At 43.6% G+C, this 13,868-nt stretch overlaps 1 protein-coding gene across 1 annotated transcript in view; it reads left to right on the top strand.

The window, feature by feature from the left end:
* Nucleotides 1-2,380: 2,380 nt before the first annotated feature.
* Nucleotides 2,381-13,868, top strand: part of LOC138745487 (secretory carrier-associated membrane protein 2-like) — a 30,382-nt gene continuing 18,894 nt past the window's right edge. Inside the window, 3 exon segments of the mRNA XM_069902558.1 lie at nucleotides 2,381-2,487; nucleotides 9,252-9,332; nucleotides 12,545-12,640. Of these exon segments, the coding sequence (XP_069758659.1) occupies nucleotides 2,431-2,487; nucleotides 9,252-9,332; nucleotides 12,545-12,640 (234 nt within the window). The 5' untranslated portion in view covers nucleotides 2,381-2,430.

The raw sequence follows: 13,868 nt of genomic DNA, 5'->3' as shown, positions 1-13,868 counted from the left end.
ATTTGTCTCCTGGTCATTAATCAAATCTGCCTTATTATGTACATATCATAATGAGTTTACTGTCACACAATGATTTCTTGCTGAAGCCAAACAGGGGTACTTTTGTCAAAATAACCCATAAGATAACACAATTATGGGAGGGAGAGGGGTTATGCACTCCACCTAATCATTCCTAAATTTCCAGGCTACTAAATTGAAAAATAGCTATTAAAAACAGGAACTCAAACAGGAAGCAATGAAGTTGCAGTGAAATTGGGATGGGAATTCAAACAGAATACTACTGGCCCTTCAACCTTCGATGTTGTGCTGACCTATATATTTGTACGAAATGAAAAATCAAACCCTTCCTACCTCATAACCCTTTATTTATCTTTTATCCATGTGCCTGTCTCAGAGTCTTTTTAAATGCCCCCAATGTTTCAACCTCCACCAGCAAGGCATTCCAGGCACCCACAACTCTCTGTAAAAAAAAAACTTACCCTGGACGTCTCCCCGAAACTTCCCTTCCTTCACTTTGTGCAGATCTCCGCTAGTGTTTGCTACTCCCACCCTGGGAACAAAAAGAGCTGGCCATCTTCCTTATCTATGCCTTTCAGAATCTTGTAAGCTTCGATTAAGTCATCTCTCATCCTTCTTTGCTCCAAAGAAAAATGTCCTAGTTCTGCTAGCCATGGTTCTCATAAGACTTATTTTCCAATCCAGACAACATCCAGGCTGTTAAGCAGCAGGGAGTCTGTTCCTCACTCCAGAAAAGAATGAAGTTGCTCAACTCCACAAATCTTTGAGGACCCCTACCACCCCGCACACAGCATCTTTCAGTTACTGCCGTCGGAAAGAGCTACTGGAGTATCAGATCCAGAACCATCAGTCTGAGAAACAGCTCAATCCCACACGTAGTGAAACTGCTGAATAATTAAGAACTGCTCAAACAAACCCTCCGTGATTCTAATATTTATTAAATATTTATTATACAGGTTAGTACTCTATTCCTTGGAGAGTAGAAGAATGAGGGGAGATTTGATAGAGGTATTTAAAATGATGAGGGGGATATTCAGAGTAAATATCAGTAGGATTTTTCCACCAAGGGTAGGTGAGATACAAACAATAGGACATGGGTTAAGAGTGAAAAGGGAAAAGTTTAGGGGAACACAAGGAGAACTTCTTCACCCAGAGAGTGGTGGGAGCTTGGAATGAGCTGCCAGCTGAAGAGGTGTTGAATGCAGGCTCAATTTTTAAGATTTAAGAAGAATTTGCACAGGAGAGGTATGGGCGGGATGCAGGTCAGTGAGTCTAGGCAGAAAAATGGCTCAGCACAGACTAGAAGGCCTAAAGGGGCCTGTTTCTGTGCTGTAATATTCTATGGTCCTATGGTTTTATTTATATAATGTATATGTATATACATCACTGCATATGTATAATTTGTCTGAAGGTGTGCTATGTCTCGTTTGCACATTTTGCACCGAGGACCAGAGAACGCTGGGTTGTACATGTACAACTTTAACATGTACTCGAACAAAGCCATGACTGAAATGTATAATTAAGCTTCTCAATGAAAAATACAAGCCTCATTAGGAAATTCAGAAATCAATGTGCAAAATACTTACACCTACTGGAAATCAGATATTCATATCCTGACAGGAGAGGTTACTTGTAAACAAATAAAGACATGCTAGCAAACTGACTGCAGTACAGAGAGAGAGAAAAAATCAATAAAGTGCACAAGTAAGAGTCCTTAAGTGATTTGTTGTTGAGGAGTCTGATGGAGGTGGGGTGGCAGCTGTTCTTGAACCTGGTGGTGCGGGCCTGGTGGCACATTCCTCTTTCCTGATGGCAGCAGCGAGAACTGAGCCGTGCGCTGGGTGGTGCGGGTGGATCCTTGATGATCGCTGCTGCTCTCCGACGGCAGCGTTCCCTGCAGGGAACTGTCCTGACAGTGGGGTGGGCTTTGCCTGCGTGGGCTGGGTCCACTACCCTTTGGAGGGCTTTGCGCTCAGGAGCACTGGTGTCCCCATAACCAGAGCGTGATGCAGCCGGTCAGTGCCCTTTCCACCACACTCCTGTGGAAATTGGCCAGGGTTTCTGGTGTCATACTGAACCTCCACAAACTCCTGAGGAAGTAGAGGCACTGGGGGGGGGGGGGGGGCAGGTAGATGGAGATGTGCCTATTATCAGATCAGCCATCATCTCATTGAGTGACAGAACCGGCTCGATGGGCCGGATGGCCGACCCCTTCTAGGGAGCTCCTGCTCTGACCCCACCCACCCGGACGTCGGGAAAGCTCGACGTCATCGCGCCGAGAGTCTTGTGAGGTCACAAGAGGCTTGGCTCCCGCGCGTGCGCACTCCCCGGTGGGCAGCAGGAAGTCGGCTCGAGCCGCCGGGGGTTGGGAGGAGAGGAGAGGAGGGGGGGGTGGGGTTTGATCGCTCTAAAATGTCCGAGTTCGACGCCAATCCCTTCGCGGATCCGGTGGAGATCAACCCCTTTCAGGTAAGGGACGCTCCTGCTTGATGTCCGGTGAACCTTTCACCGGGGGCGGGGGCGGGAGTGAACGAACCAAATGCGTCCGGCTGGGCCCAGTCGAATGCCTGAGCGGCAGCGAACTTGCTGGTCCTGATTGATGGGGCGGCGGACCAATGAGGAGGCCATTCCCCGGCCGGGGGCGGGCCGATCATGCTGGGTGCCCGAGCAAGTTGGGTTGACGCGGCATCGCTTTGCCCCGCTCCCAACCAAAGTTTGGGGGAGAAGTTCGCGGCCAAAGTTCGTGACTGACTGACCACTTCGGGCAAATGCTATGTCGTTTAAATAAAGAGACCAAGTTTGACAAGGATTTAAACTAAGGTGGGAAACAGGTGCAACTCGTTCCTTCAGGTGGATCCCAGTGTTTTGAGGGAATGCCCACACCCATTTCGTGATGTCGTATTTTTTAAAAGCCAGCGTTGATTATTATTAATAATCCATTATTGCATAGGATTTACGCCCTATTCAGAAGGCTGGAAGTCCTTACGACACAATCTGTGGAGATAGAACCTTTGCTGTCATTCTTAAAAGTTGAAATATTAACTCTTTCCCCCTCCAAAGAGTGCTTGACTTTTCATTCAAAACTCTATCTCAAACCGTGCATCTTGGCGCCTCACAGTTCGGCGGGCAGCAACCTCCTTTGAAGAAGACCGCAGAGCCCACCTCACTGACAAAAGGCAAAGGAGGAAAAACCCAACCCCAACCCACCAATTTACCCCTGCAACCGCTGCAACCGTGTCTGCCTGTCCCGCATCGGACTTGTCAGCCACAAACGAGCCTGCAGCTGACGTGGACATTTACCCCCTCCATAAATCTTCGTCCGCGAAGCCAAGCCAAAGAAAAGAATATCTCTCGGTGCCTGCCACATTGACCACCGCCAGTGGGCTGATCTCGCCTCCAACCGTGCATCTTGGCGCCTCACAGTTCGGCGGGCAGCAACCTCCTTGGAAGGAGACCGCAGAGCCCACCTCACTGACAAAAGACAAAGGAGGAAAAACCCAACACCCAACCCCTACCCACCATTCTTCCCTTGCAACCGTGTCTGCCTGTCCCGCATCGGACTTGTCAGCCCCAAACGAGCCTGCAGCTGACATGGACATTACCCCTCTGTAAATCTTCATCCGCCAAGCCAAAGAAAGATATCAGTCAAGTTCATTCACTTTTACAAACGCTCCCTTTTCGAGAAATTGCCCTCTCTTCTCCAGAGCAGGGCTTCACCGACTTTTGTTTTTGAACTTCACTCACTGTGCTTGAGCAGAATTGTATTTGGCAGTCTGGTCTAATTCAGATTGATTACCAGAGTGCATCACACCCAACCCTGAGATTATTTTTTTTCTCCATGTGGACGAGGCAGAATGACCACTCATTGGAAGTGCAGAACAAAAAGCTATTCAGCAGACAAATAAAGAAATGTAAACAAACTGACTACAGTGCCGGGAGGAAAAAAAGTAAAAGTCCTTAAACGAGTCCTTGATTGAGTTTGTCATTGATGGTGGAGGGGGAGCCGCTGTTCCTGAACCTGGTGGAGTGAGTCTTGCAGCACCGATACCTCTTTCCTGATGGCAGCAGCAGGAATAGAGCTGGTGATGATTTCTGACAGCAACGGCCCCTGTAGATGTTCTTGATGGTGGGGAGGGTTTTTTCTGTGATGTCCTGGGCTGCGGCCACTACCTTTTGCAGGGCTTTATGCTGGGGAGCATTTGGTGTCCCCATTTCAGACTGTGATGTAGCTGGACCTAATATGTAACACTTTCCCACTCCAAAGAGTGCTTGACATCGTGAATCTTTTTTGGATTTTCAGATTGTATCAGTCAAACTATTTTAAAAAAAAAAAGTTGCTCCCATCCTTTCAAAAGAAGTTGCTCTCACTTTTTGTGAAGACTTGGGCTTCAATTCCTTTTCATAATTTTTCTAATTTTTTTCCCCTCTTCTCCAATGGTTTGAGCAGATCTGAATTTGTAGTCTGGTCTAATGTTTACACTGTGATGCTTCCGCAAAATATTGAATTTCATGACATATTCAGGACAATGAATTCTAATTCTCATTGGTTTTGTTTTGGCTCTGTCACTCCAATGGAGTAGAAATTTTTCTGCATTTACAAATGAATGAAAATGTATTTTTTTAAACTAACCTTTAATGAATGTTTTTCATTTATTAGTATTAACCTGCAATGTTGCATTTTAATATATATGTGTGTGTGTGTGTGTGTATTTCAGCCTCTGCCATATACCTTAAATGTTTTAGAAACTGTTCATACTGAATCTGGTAGTTTTGAAGAAATGAAGAGGTCACAGCTTTAGGAAAGTTTGAGGATCTGTTGAAAGTGTAAACGTAAAGCTGCATTTTCATATACATGTGCCTTGTGTGGAAGTTGGTTGATTTCCATCACATTATGTTCCTGCTTTTTGATCAAATTGTCGCACATTTAAATTTTGTTTTGGTGGAAATGTAGATTATTTTTTCTGGGCTTATGCAGCCACCACAGAATATGTGCATTAGGGCCAGCTTGAGTTTCCACTGCCACTGGAGTAACACAAAGCTGCAGGAATAGAGGAGGGCAAGGAACAAGGATCATTCTCCATATTTTCCAGCTGTGAAGTAGCATAGGTCAACAAATATACATTGTGAGCAAGTTTGATGGTCCATTCGGATGGAGGAGGTGAAATTTAAATTTGAGTTTGAACTCAAAAATGGATGTCATTGTTGAAGGCATTAATTTTTCAGAATTGTTGAGCAAAAGAATGGAAAGGATCTAAGATATAAGAGCAGACCATCTTGGAAGATCCAGCTGCGCTGGGTGGGTCACGTCTCCAGAATGGAGGACCATCGCCTTCCCAAGATCGTGTTATATGGCGAGCTCTCCACTGGCCACCGTGACAGAGGTGCACCAAAGAAGAGGTACAAGGACTGCCTAAAGAAATCTCTTGGTGCCTGCCACATTGACCACCGCCAGTGGGCTGATCTCGCCTCAAACCGTGCATCTTGGCGCCTCACAGTTCGGCGGGCAGCAACCTCCTTTGAAGAAGACCGCAGAGCCCACCTCACTGACAAAAGGCAAAGGAGGAAAAACCCAACCCCAACCAACCAATTTTCCCTTACAACCGCTGCAACCGTGTCTGCCTGTCCCGCATCAGACTTGTCAGCCACAAACGAGCCTGCAGCTGACGTGGACATTACCCCTCCATAAATCTTCGTTCGTGAAGCCAAGCCAAAGAAAAGAAGAACTGACCTTGACTGTGATCTCAGCTCCACTTACCTGCTTGATCCCCATAATCTTCAGTTTCTCTGATGATGCGAAAGTCTATCTTTGTGTATCTTCAATGCAGTTAATGAAGAAAGCTCTCCACTTTCATTGGGCAGAGAATTTCACAGATTCTATACTCTCTGGAAGAAGCAATTCCTCCTCAGGTGCCTTAAATCTACATCTTGAGGCTATGTCCCCTAATTCTAGTATCACCTGTGAGTGGAAATGAAAATATAGTGTGGACAATTAGTAAAAATCTGCTTTATCTGGAGTAGATCTAAATTCTTCAATTGTGTTCCCTCGTGAAATGTTCATGTCTGGGATTTTTCACTTCTCTGAATTTAGTTGGTAGGCTGCAGAAATGCTTTTTTTTAGATTTGGTTCCAATTTCAAATATTTTCCAGAGAAAGCATTCAAGGAGACTCTACTTTTCCATGAGTAAATGTGTGCATATATTTGGCAATAATAGATTAAAATTCTAGCAGCATTTGGACAAATAGTACAAATTACATTTTCTCAATGGCAGTATGTACAGTTTTCTCTCGAGCTTTGTTAAACTTAGTATCTTGGATGCTATCTTGTTCTTGATGATAAACCTTTTGTATTACAACTCTACAAATCTACAGTGAGACCACACTTAGAATATTGTGTTCAATTCTGGCCCCCTCATTATCAGAGGGATGTGGAAGCTATGGAGAGGGTGCAGAGGAGACTTACCAGCATGTTACCTGGATTGGAAAATAAGTCTTATCACACAAGGTTAGCAGAGCTAGGGCTTTTCTCTTTGGAGTGAAGAAGGATGAGAGGTGACTATAGAGGTCTACATAATTCTGAGGCATAGATAAGGTAGACAGCCAGTACATTTTTCCCGGGTGGGGGGGGGGGGAGCAAGCACTAGAGGACATCTGTAAAGGTGAAGGGAGGAAAGTTTAGGGGAGACATTGGGGGTTAGTTTTCTTTTACCTAATGGATCCCTGGAATGCCTTGCCAGGGGTAGTGATGGAGGCTGGAACATTAGGGGTCCTTAAGAGACTCCTGGATAAGCATGTGGATGAAAGACAAATAGAAGGTTATGAGGTAGAGCAGGTTTAGGTTCTTTTGGTCGGTATATATGGATCAGCACAACTTCGAGGGCCAAAGGGTCTGTACTGTGCTGTAGAGTTCTATGTTCTAAAAACACCTTATAAAATGCCTTTTGAATGCAACAACTTTGCAAACTCTTCCTTCCTCTTAAGCGTTTGTGGACTGATGTCTGAAATGGGAAATCTCTCCCACAACTAGTCAAGACATTGTCAGGCATGATTTGTTGAGATTGCTCCACCATAATTTCTATCTGGGTCCTGACGCGGCACTGTCTGGTCTGGTGGAATGTAGCCCTGAGAATCCACAATATTGATTTCAGATCCCATGAAGTCCCATGGTATCAGGTCAAACTTTGACAAGGAAACCTCCTGATTGATCATCTGTCATCTTCTCAGCTCCTCACTGTGTTTCTTCACATGAAGTAACATTTGGATAAAGTTACTAAAAGTAGCAATGGTTATTTAGTGCCACCACCCATTGACCAATCAACTTCACTGCCAGCATGGAACTGCATCAGATGATCAGTGAGTCGGTATAACAAAAACATAATTCTCCTATTATTCAAAACTCAAATTTAATGAGACAGCCTCTACTGCTTCATTGGGCAGAGAATTCCACAGATGAATGATTTGCCGGGAGAATTTACTCTTTTGAATCTTGGTTCTTGTGTCACTTGCCAGTGGAAACAACCTCCTTGCTTGTATCTTGCCTATTCCTTTCTCTGTACGATTCCTCCTCATCCTTCCAAATCCCATGTGTGTAGTTCCAGGCTACCCAATCTCTCCTCAATCTTAAAAACCCTCTCATTTACGATATCAACTTGGTGAAAGAGAAACCAGTCAATGTAGTGGGTCAAAGATTTTTTTTTGTCAGAACAAGGAATAAATGCACTTGACCTCCTTTTTGCCGATCGACTTACTATAAAAACATCTGTCTATGACCACATTCAAGAGGGGTTACTATGGAGCAGACTTTTAATGGTGATAAATTCTGCTAAATGGGACAGAGTTGGAACAGCCAGTGACTCAGATTCTAATCCTCCGCTGTCCATAAGGAGTTTGAACGTTCTCTCCATAACCGCATGGATTTCCACTGGATGCTCTGGTTTCCACTCACTTTCCAAAGATGTGCAGATCAGTTGATTAATTGATCACATGGGTGTAATTTGGGAGTGCAGGCTCATGGGTGGAAAGTCCTGTATCTCCAAATTAAAGATGTTGGTGCTCTGAACAAGGACATCCACACTGTACCAGCAAAAATGTACATTACTCCAGTCTAATTTCATAGCCTGCTTATCCCTCGCTTGCACTCGAGCCTGGTTCAATGAGTTCTGCCTCAATATGAGGCGTCAATCTGGCAAAGCTGCAATGCAGTGTGCATAAGCAACAAAGACCACATGAAAAAGGCTCAGCTGAGCAATCTCAGTCAACACACCAGACCACAGCTCTCCAGTTCTGTTCAATCTATTATGTGGTGGTGGACCTTGAACAGCTAATAGGAGAAGGAGACTTCAAGAGCAAAGGTGTGGTTCAGCTCCGTAAGATGAGACTGATATATTGCAATGTCTGAGTAGGTGCTGTGGATAATTCATCTCAACTTCCTCCTTCAGCTGTAGTACTGAAGTCATGCATTCCAGAGCTATCTACCTGTAGCAAAGCTGTTCTAGTTAAAATAAATAAAAACTTGCAACTAACATTAAAATTGCTAAAAAGTGTGTATTATGGTTAATGTGATTTATGGTGTGAAAAATAAAAAATTAAATTAAAAAAAATTGCTCAGGTGTCTCCTGGTTTAAAAAAAATCTGGATAAGTCCAGTCCAGGTAATTCCTACCCAATCAGTCTGCTCCATGATCAAAAATACAGGACGATGATCTTGGTGGTGTACCAGTGAGGGGTTCAGCGGCTGCAGGATGCGGCTTGCAGTCGGGAGCCCACATGGTCTGCGCGTTATTGGACACTGGCTCATTGGGAACCAGGATTTGAGAGGGTGCTGAGGACAAGAAGGGCCCCGAAAGCTTCCTGATCTCATCGGACGGAGGCTTGGATTTGGAGCTCAGGTTACAGATGAACAGGAGGCTGTGTAGCTGTAGACGCCGCAGGTGCACTGGAGGCGAATCCGCGGACACTCAGTGACTCTGAGGAGAATCCCTCACTGTAAGGGATGCCGGGCAACGCTCAAGACAAATCGTTGCCTTTACGGCAGGCAAAACTTAAAGTATATTATGCATGTTTCTTTTTTAATGTATTGTTATGTGCCAATAAAAGAAACCTTGAGCTTGTAGTTATAGTTATCTGTGAATGAATCCCTATTTTATTCTGCCCTCTAAGGGAAAGAAAGAAAATTGAACCTTAATTAACAGTGTTCATCAAAGTATTTAAATTTGAATCCTCTTTCTGCCTTCTCAGGATCCTTCAGTAACTCAGCTCACTAATGCCAACCAGCAAGGTATTGATGATTTTAATCCATTCACTGAGAACAGCAGGCTGGTAAGTTTTGACATTGTTAATGGATTGTTCCTTCTATTTAATTAATGGCCGTTGTTTCTAGTTCCAATGTGTTATAAGCCTTCCTCCTGTAGATTCTCAAGAAAAGCGTTGACTGTTCAACCATGTTCTGTGTACATTCTTGGCGACAATGCTTGAGTTTTCAACTTTAGCAAAAGGAGGAATGTTGCTAAGTTTCCTTAGCAAGGTGGAAGTGCCTCTGAGTAATGATTTAGCTGTGATGGGGAGGAAGGAGGTAGGAGCGGCATTGAACACAGCCCAGGGCCTAGTGGCACTTTGTCAGTTAAACTTGCTGTGTACCCCAAGCTACCAGAAATCCTTCAAAAGATCTTGTTATCTTGTCAGATTTTTCTCCCTCTAATTAAATGTATGAAAAGGGGCCCAGTCGTTCTGAATCCCAGCCATGTTCTCCCTATGGTGGAATATCACTAGCCCCTTTGCATCCTGAAGATAAGACCACAGCGGCCAGTATATTTTGACACGAGGTGATAACATGACTGTGTGGCTCGGCACAATTCAAATACCATCCACAAATTTGCTGAAGACACCAAGGTTTTTGGAAGAATGACAGACAGCATTGAGGAAGGGTACAGGAGGGGGAATAGATCAGCTAGTTGAGTGGTGTCACATCAACAACCTTGCACTCAATGTTAGCAAAACCAAGGAGATGATTGTGGACTTCAGGAGAACACGAACCAGGGGTCAGCAGTAGGCAATGTATTTCAGCCCGTTAGTTATGAAGTAATTTTTAAAAAGCCGACTTTAAAAGTGGGTATAACTTTCACTTTAAATGCTGGTCATGTTGGATAACACTGGATATCAAATTTGTTTCAAAAGGTTGGCTTAAAAAAAAAATTGGGGATTACGATGGACAACTTCAAGCTTGAACACAAAAGATCATTTCAGATTAGGGAGTTGGAGAAACGTTCAATACAAGTTAATTTAATTTACCCTTCAGCAGATACTTGCCACAAATATAGCAATACTCGAGCTGTTGTGACATTGGGAAGGTATTTCTGTTGGATTGAATTTCCATCCTGAAGACAATGAACGCTACTACTTACTCTGGTATTGCCCGAAGAACATGTGTGCCAACATGCGTTCAATCATGTGAACGTAATGCACAGGATCTTATACGTGAGCTGCTTTTACAGCCTGCCGCCATCTGTTCTGACGAAGCCTGTCCAGGCCTAAGACAACATTTGCATAGCACCTGGAGTGAGTGCATGCCAAGCTTGCTTGGACTTACTGAAAGCTTGATTTACAGTAGGCTTAAAGTATGACAGGAAATCACAAAATAGGTTATTAACTAAAAATGGTACCTGATAGGAAGACTTTAAGATGGTTTACGTGATCAGCAACTCAAAATCCATAAAATGCACCCAAAAGTGTTTAGCATGCAAAATCTTCATCGTCCAGTATAATCTTTTGTAGTTTAGGGAAATTATAGATTCGAGCATTAACAGTGAAAACAGATGTGATTCCTATGCTTTCTTAGATTTGGTAACATAATGCATTCACATTTTTGCTCCCAACCAAACAGGAAGGTTTTAAATATCCACTGGGAGTACAATTTCCATTAATAATACTACTTTAGCAATACATTTGTCTGCAAGTCTGGGGTGCAATCTCTGCAAAGATGCATGTTTCTCCAACATGACTTACCCAGGTGGGGATCTAGAATGAAAATGTTCTCTGATTCCTAAAGACAGTTGCCATGCCTCCATTAGTCTTCTGGCTTGAGATCAATTAACTTGAGCAGGAGATTGGATCTTATTCTCTAATGTCATAATCCAGGTGTAGACTTAAAATGAGGAGAAAATACTCAGGATGTGTTCTCTTATTTATGTTGAAGTTTTTATTCAATGTGTCCTTGTTGCTCAAAGCTAAATTTTGCTGAAATGAAAAGTTATTAAAATAATCCAGTTGGGATGAGATGCAATCAATTCAAGTAAATCTAAATTAATTTTTGATAAACCACTCTTCAACCAATTTATTCTGAACGGTGCTTTAGTGCATTAAATCCTTGTTATATTACATTGTGTAAGAAAATAGCTGGGATGTCAAGAATGATCTTAATTTTATGTAGGACATCTAAGTAGGTAGAATAAAGAAAATCTCATTTATAGTAGACCAGTTAAAGTGATTCATGTAATAGTCAAAGTTTGTGGACCAATTTTTAAGGTAAATTTAAGCTATTACATGCCCGCTATTTTTGACAGCGGTAAGTACCTACGTCATTCGGGGTGTTGGGAACTCGGATGGGCGGGCAGCTGGTCAGGACCTGGTGGTGAGTCCATGTTTGGGACATCAGGAACTTGGATGGGCAGGCAGGCTGCAGGGACTGAGTGGTAAGTCTATGTTCAGGAGCTTGGACAGGTAGGTAGCCAGGACTGAGTGGTAAGTCAGCGTTCAGGGCACCGGCAGGCGGCTAGAACTGGGTGGTAAGTCAGATGCGCGATGTCAGGAGCTTAGATGGGCGGGTGGCTGGGACCTAGGTGAGAGTCTACTATCGAGGCATTAGGCACTCCGGTGGGTAGGCGGGCGGACACCGCATCAGGAGCTCTGGTGGGTGGGTGGCCTTGACCCAAAATAGAGGGTTTGACTTTTACATGCAATATATAGAAAATACCAGATTTTGGGGCCAAAACTAGGGGGGGGGGGGGGGGGGTTGACTTTTACAGGGTATCAACTATTATGTGTATGTATACATTAAAGTTTTACAACAGTTGTTTTAATAATATAAGACCAATTTATGAATATAGAAGAATTTATTTGTCATTTTAATTGCAGAATAATGAATTTTAAGTTTTCATTGCCATCTAAAGTTGAATAACACAGATAAACATTCATTAATCGACCTAATTGGTTCAGATGGACATAACGTCAGTATCTGAATTAAAGCAATACATTCATGTGCTGTTTGAGCTTGAATTCCTGCCACTTTCACCCCATCATAGTGGAAAACAATTGGTTATTCACCTTGTAGCTCGGTGTGGCTGATGTAGGTTGGCTGGTTCATAAACACTGAATGCATTTTAGAAATTGGTTATGTGGCAATATGAAATGTGATATAAATGGGTGTTAATAATTCTTACTGTAGATTTTATTTCTAGTATATGAAAAGGCTCTACGGATGCTTAATTCAAAATGAGTACTTGAGTGTGTTTGTAATTTGTTTTTTTACTCTTTAGACTCCTGCTGCATCAGACACCAAAGTACCAGCTGCACCGAAGACTACCCCTTCTCAACCAGCAATCTTGCAGCCAACAGTGGAACCCAGTCCTCAGGTAATGCTAAAATTACTAATGGGAGGACTCTCAGCAGTGTGGACCAACTGAGAGATCTTGGTGTAAGTGTCCATAGGGCACTCACAGGTGCTGCACAGGTTAATCGAGTTGTTAAGAAGGAAAATGGTAAGTTGGCCATTGTTAACTACGAGATCGAGAAGGAAAATGGTAAGTTGGCCATTGTTAACCACGAGATCGAGAAGGAAAATGGTAAGTTGGCCATTGTTAATCACGAGATCGAGTCCAAGAGCCATGAGATAATGTTACAGCTATATAAGACCTTAGCTGGACCCCACTTGGAATATTGTGTTTCATTCTGGTCATTTCACTGCAGGAAGGATGCGATAGAAAGGGTGCGGAGGAGATTTACAAGGATCCTGCCTAGAATGCAGAGCGTGGCCTTTTAAGGATAAATTGCGGGAATTTAGTCAGATGGAGAAAGATGAGTTACGCAGAATGAAGTGAATGATTAGAAGACAAAGGCTGCCTGTGCTGGAATCTGATGAGGAGTGAAGATGACAACGATGGGGTAAAGAGATCAGATTGGAGGGAGGTGGAGAGCAGGAGAATATAGTGGAAAAATGGGGTGGATGGGTATAAAACCAGAGATGAGAGTGGATGGGGGCTGGGTGGGAAAGGAGACAAAAAAGGGGGAGAGAGCAGAAGCAATGAGGAAGAAGAGAGAGGAGACTCATTACCTGAAATTGAAAATTCTATTAATACCTTGAAGAAGGACGCAGGCCCAAACCATCAGTTATATATTTTTACATTCAATGGACGCTATGAGACCTGCTGCGTTCCTCCATGTGTTTTACTGCAATCACAGCAGCTGTAGTCTTTCATGTTGCACTCTTGAAAAATTCTATATTCGTACCACTGAACTGTCAACTACCCAGACAGAATTGGGCTTTGCTCTGGCAGTGGAGAAGGACAGTGTGGTTGTGGGAAGCAAAGTTAAAATGGCATATAACTGGGAGCACATAGGGACCAATGCGGACAGAACGACACTGCTGTGCGAAGCATTTCCCCAAGTTTGGTCTCTCTAGTAGATTGGTGAAGCTACATCGTGAGCACCAAATGCAGTAGCTGAAGTTGGAGGAGGAGCACTTGAATCTTTGCCTCACGTAGAAGGGCTGTCCAAGTCCCTGGACGGTGGTGAGGGAGCAAATTTCAGATTTATTGTCCCCGTACATACATGACATCACATACAACCTTGAGATTCTTTTCC

This window comes from Narcine bancroftii, chromosome 11 (genome assembly GCF_036971445.1).
Source record: "Narcine bancroftii isolate sNarBan1 chromosome 11, sNarBan1.hap1, whole genome shotgun sequence".
NCBI lineage: Eukaryota > Metazoa > Chordata > Chondrichthyes > Torpediniformes > Narcinidae > Narcine > Narcine bancroftii.
The sequence above is the reverse complement of the archived record's forward strand: the minus strand, read 5'-3'. Positions and strand labels throughout refer to the sequence as shown.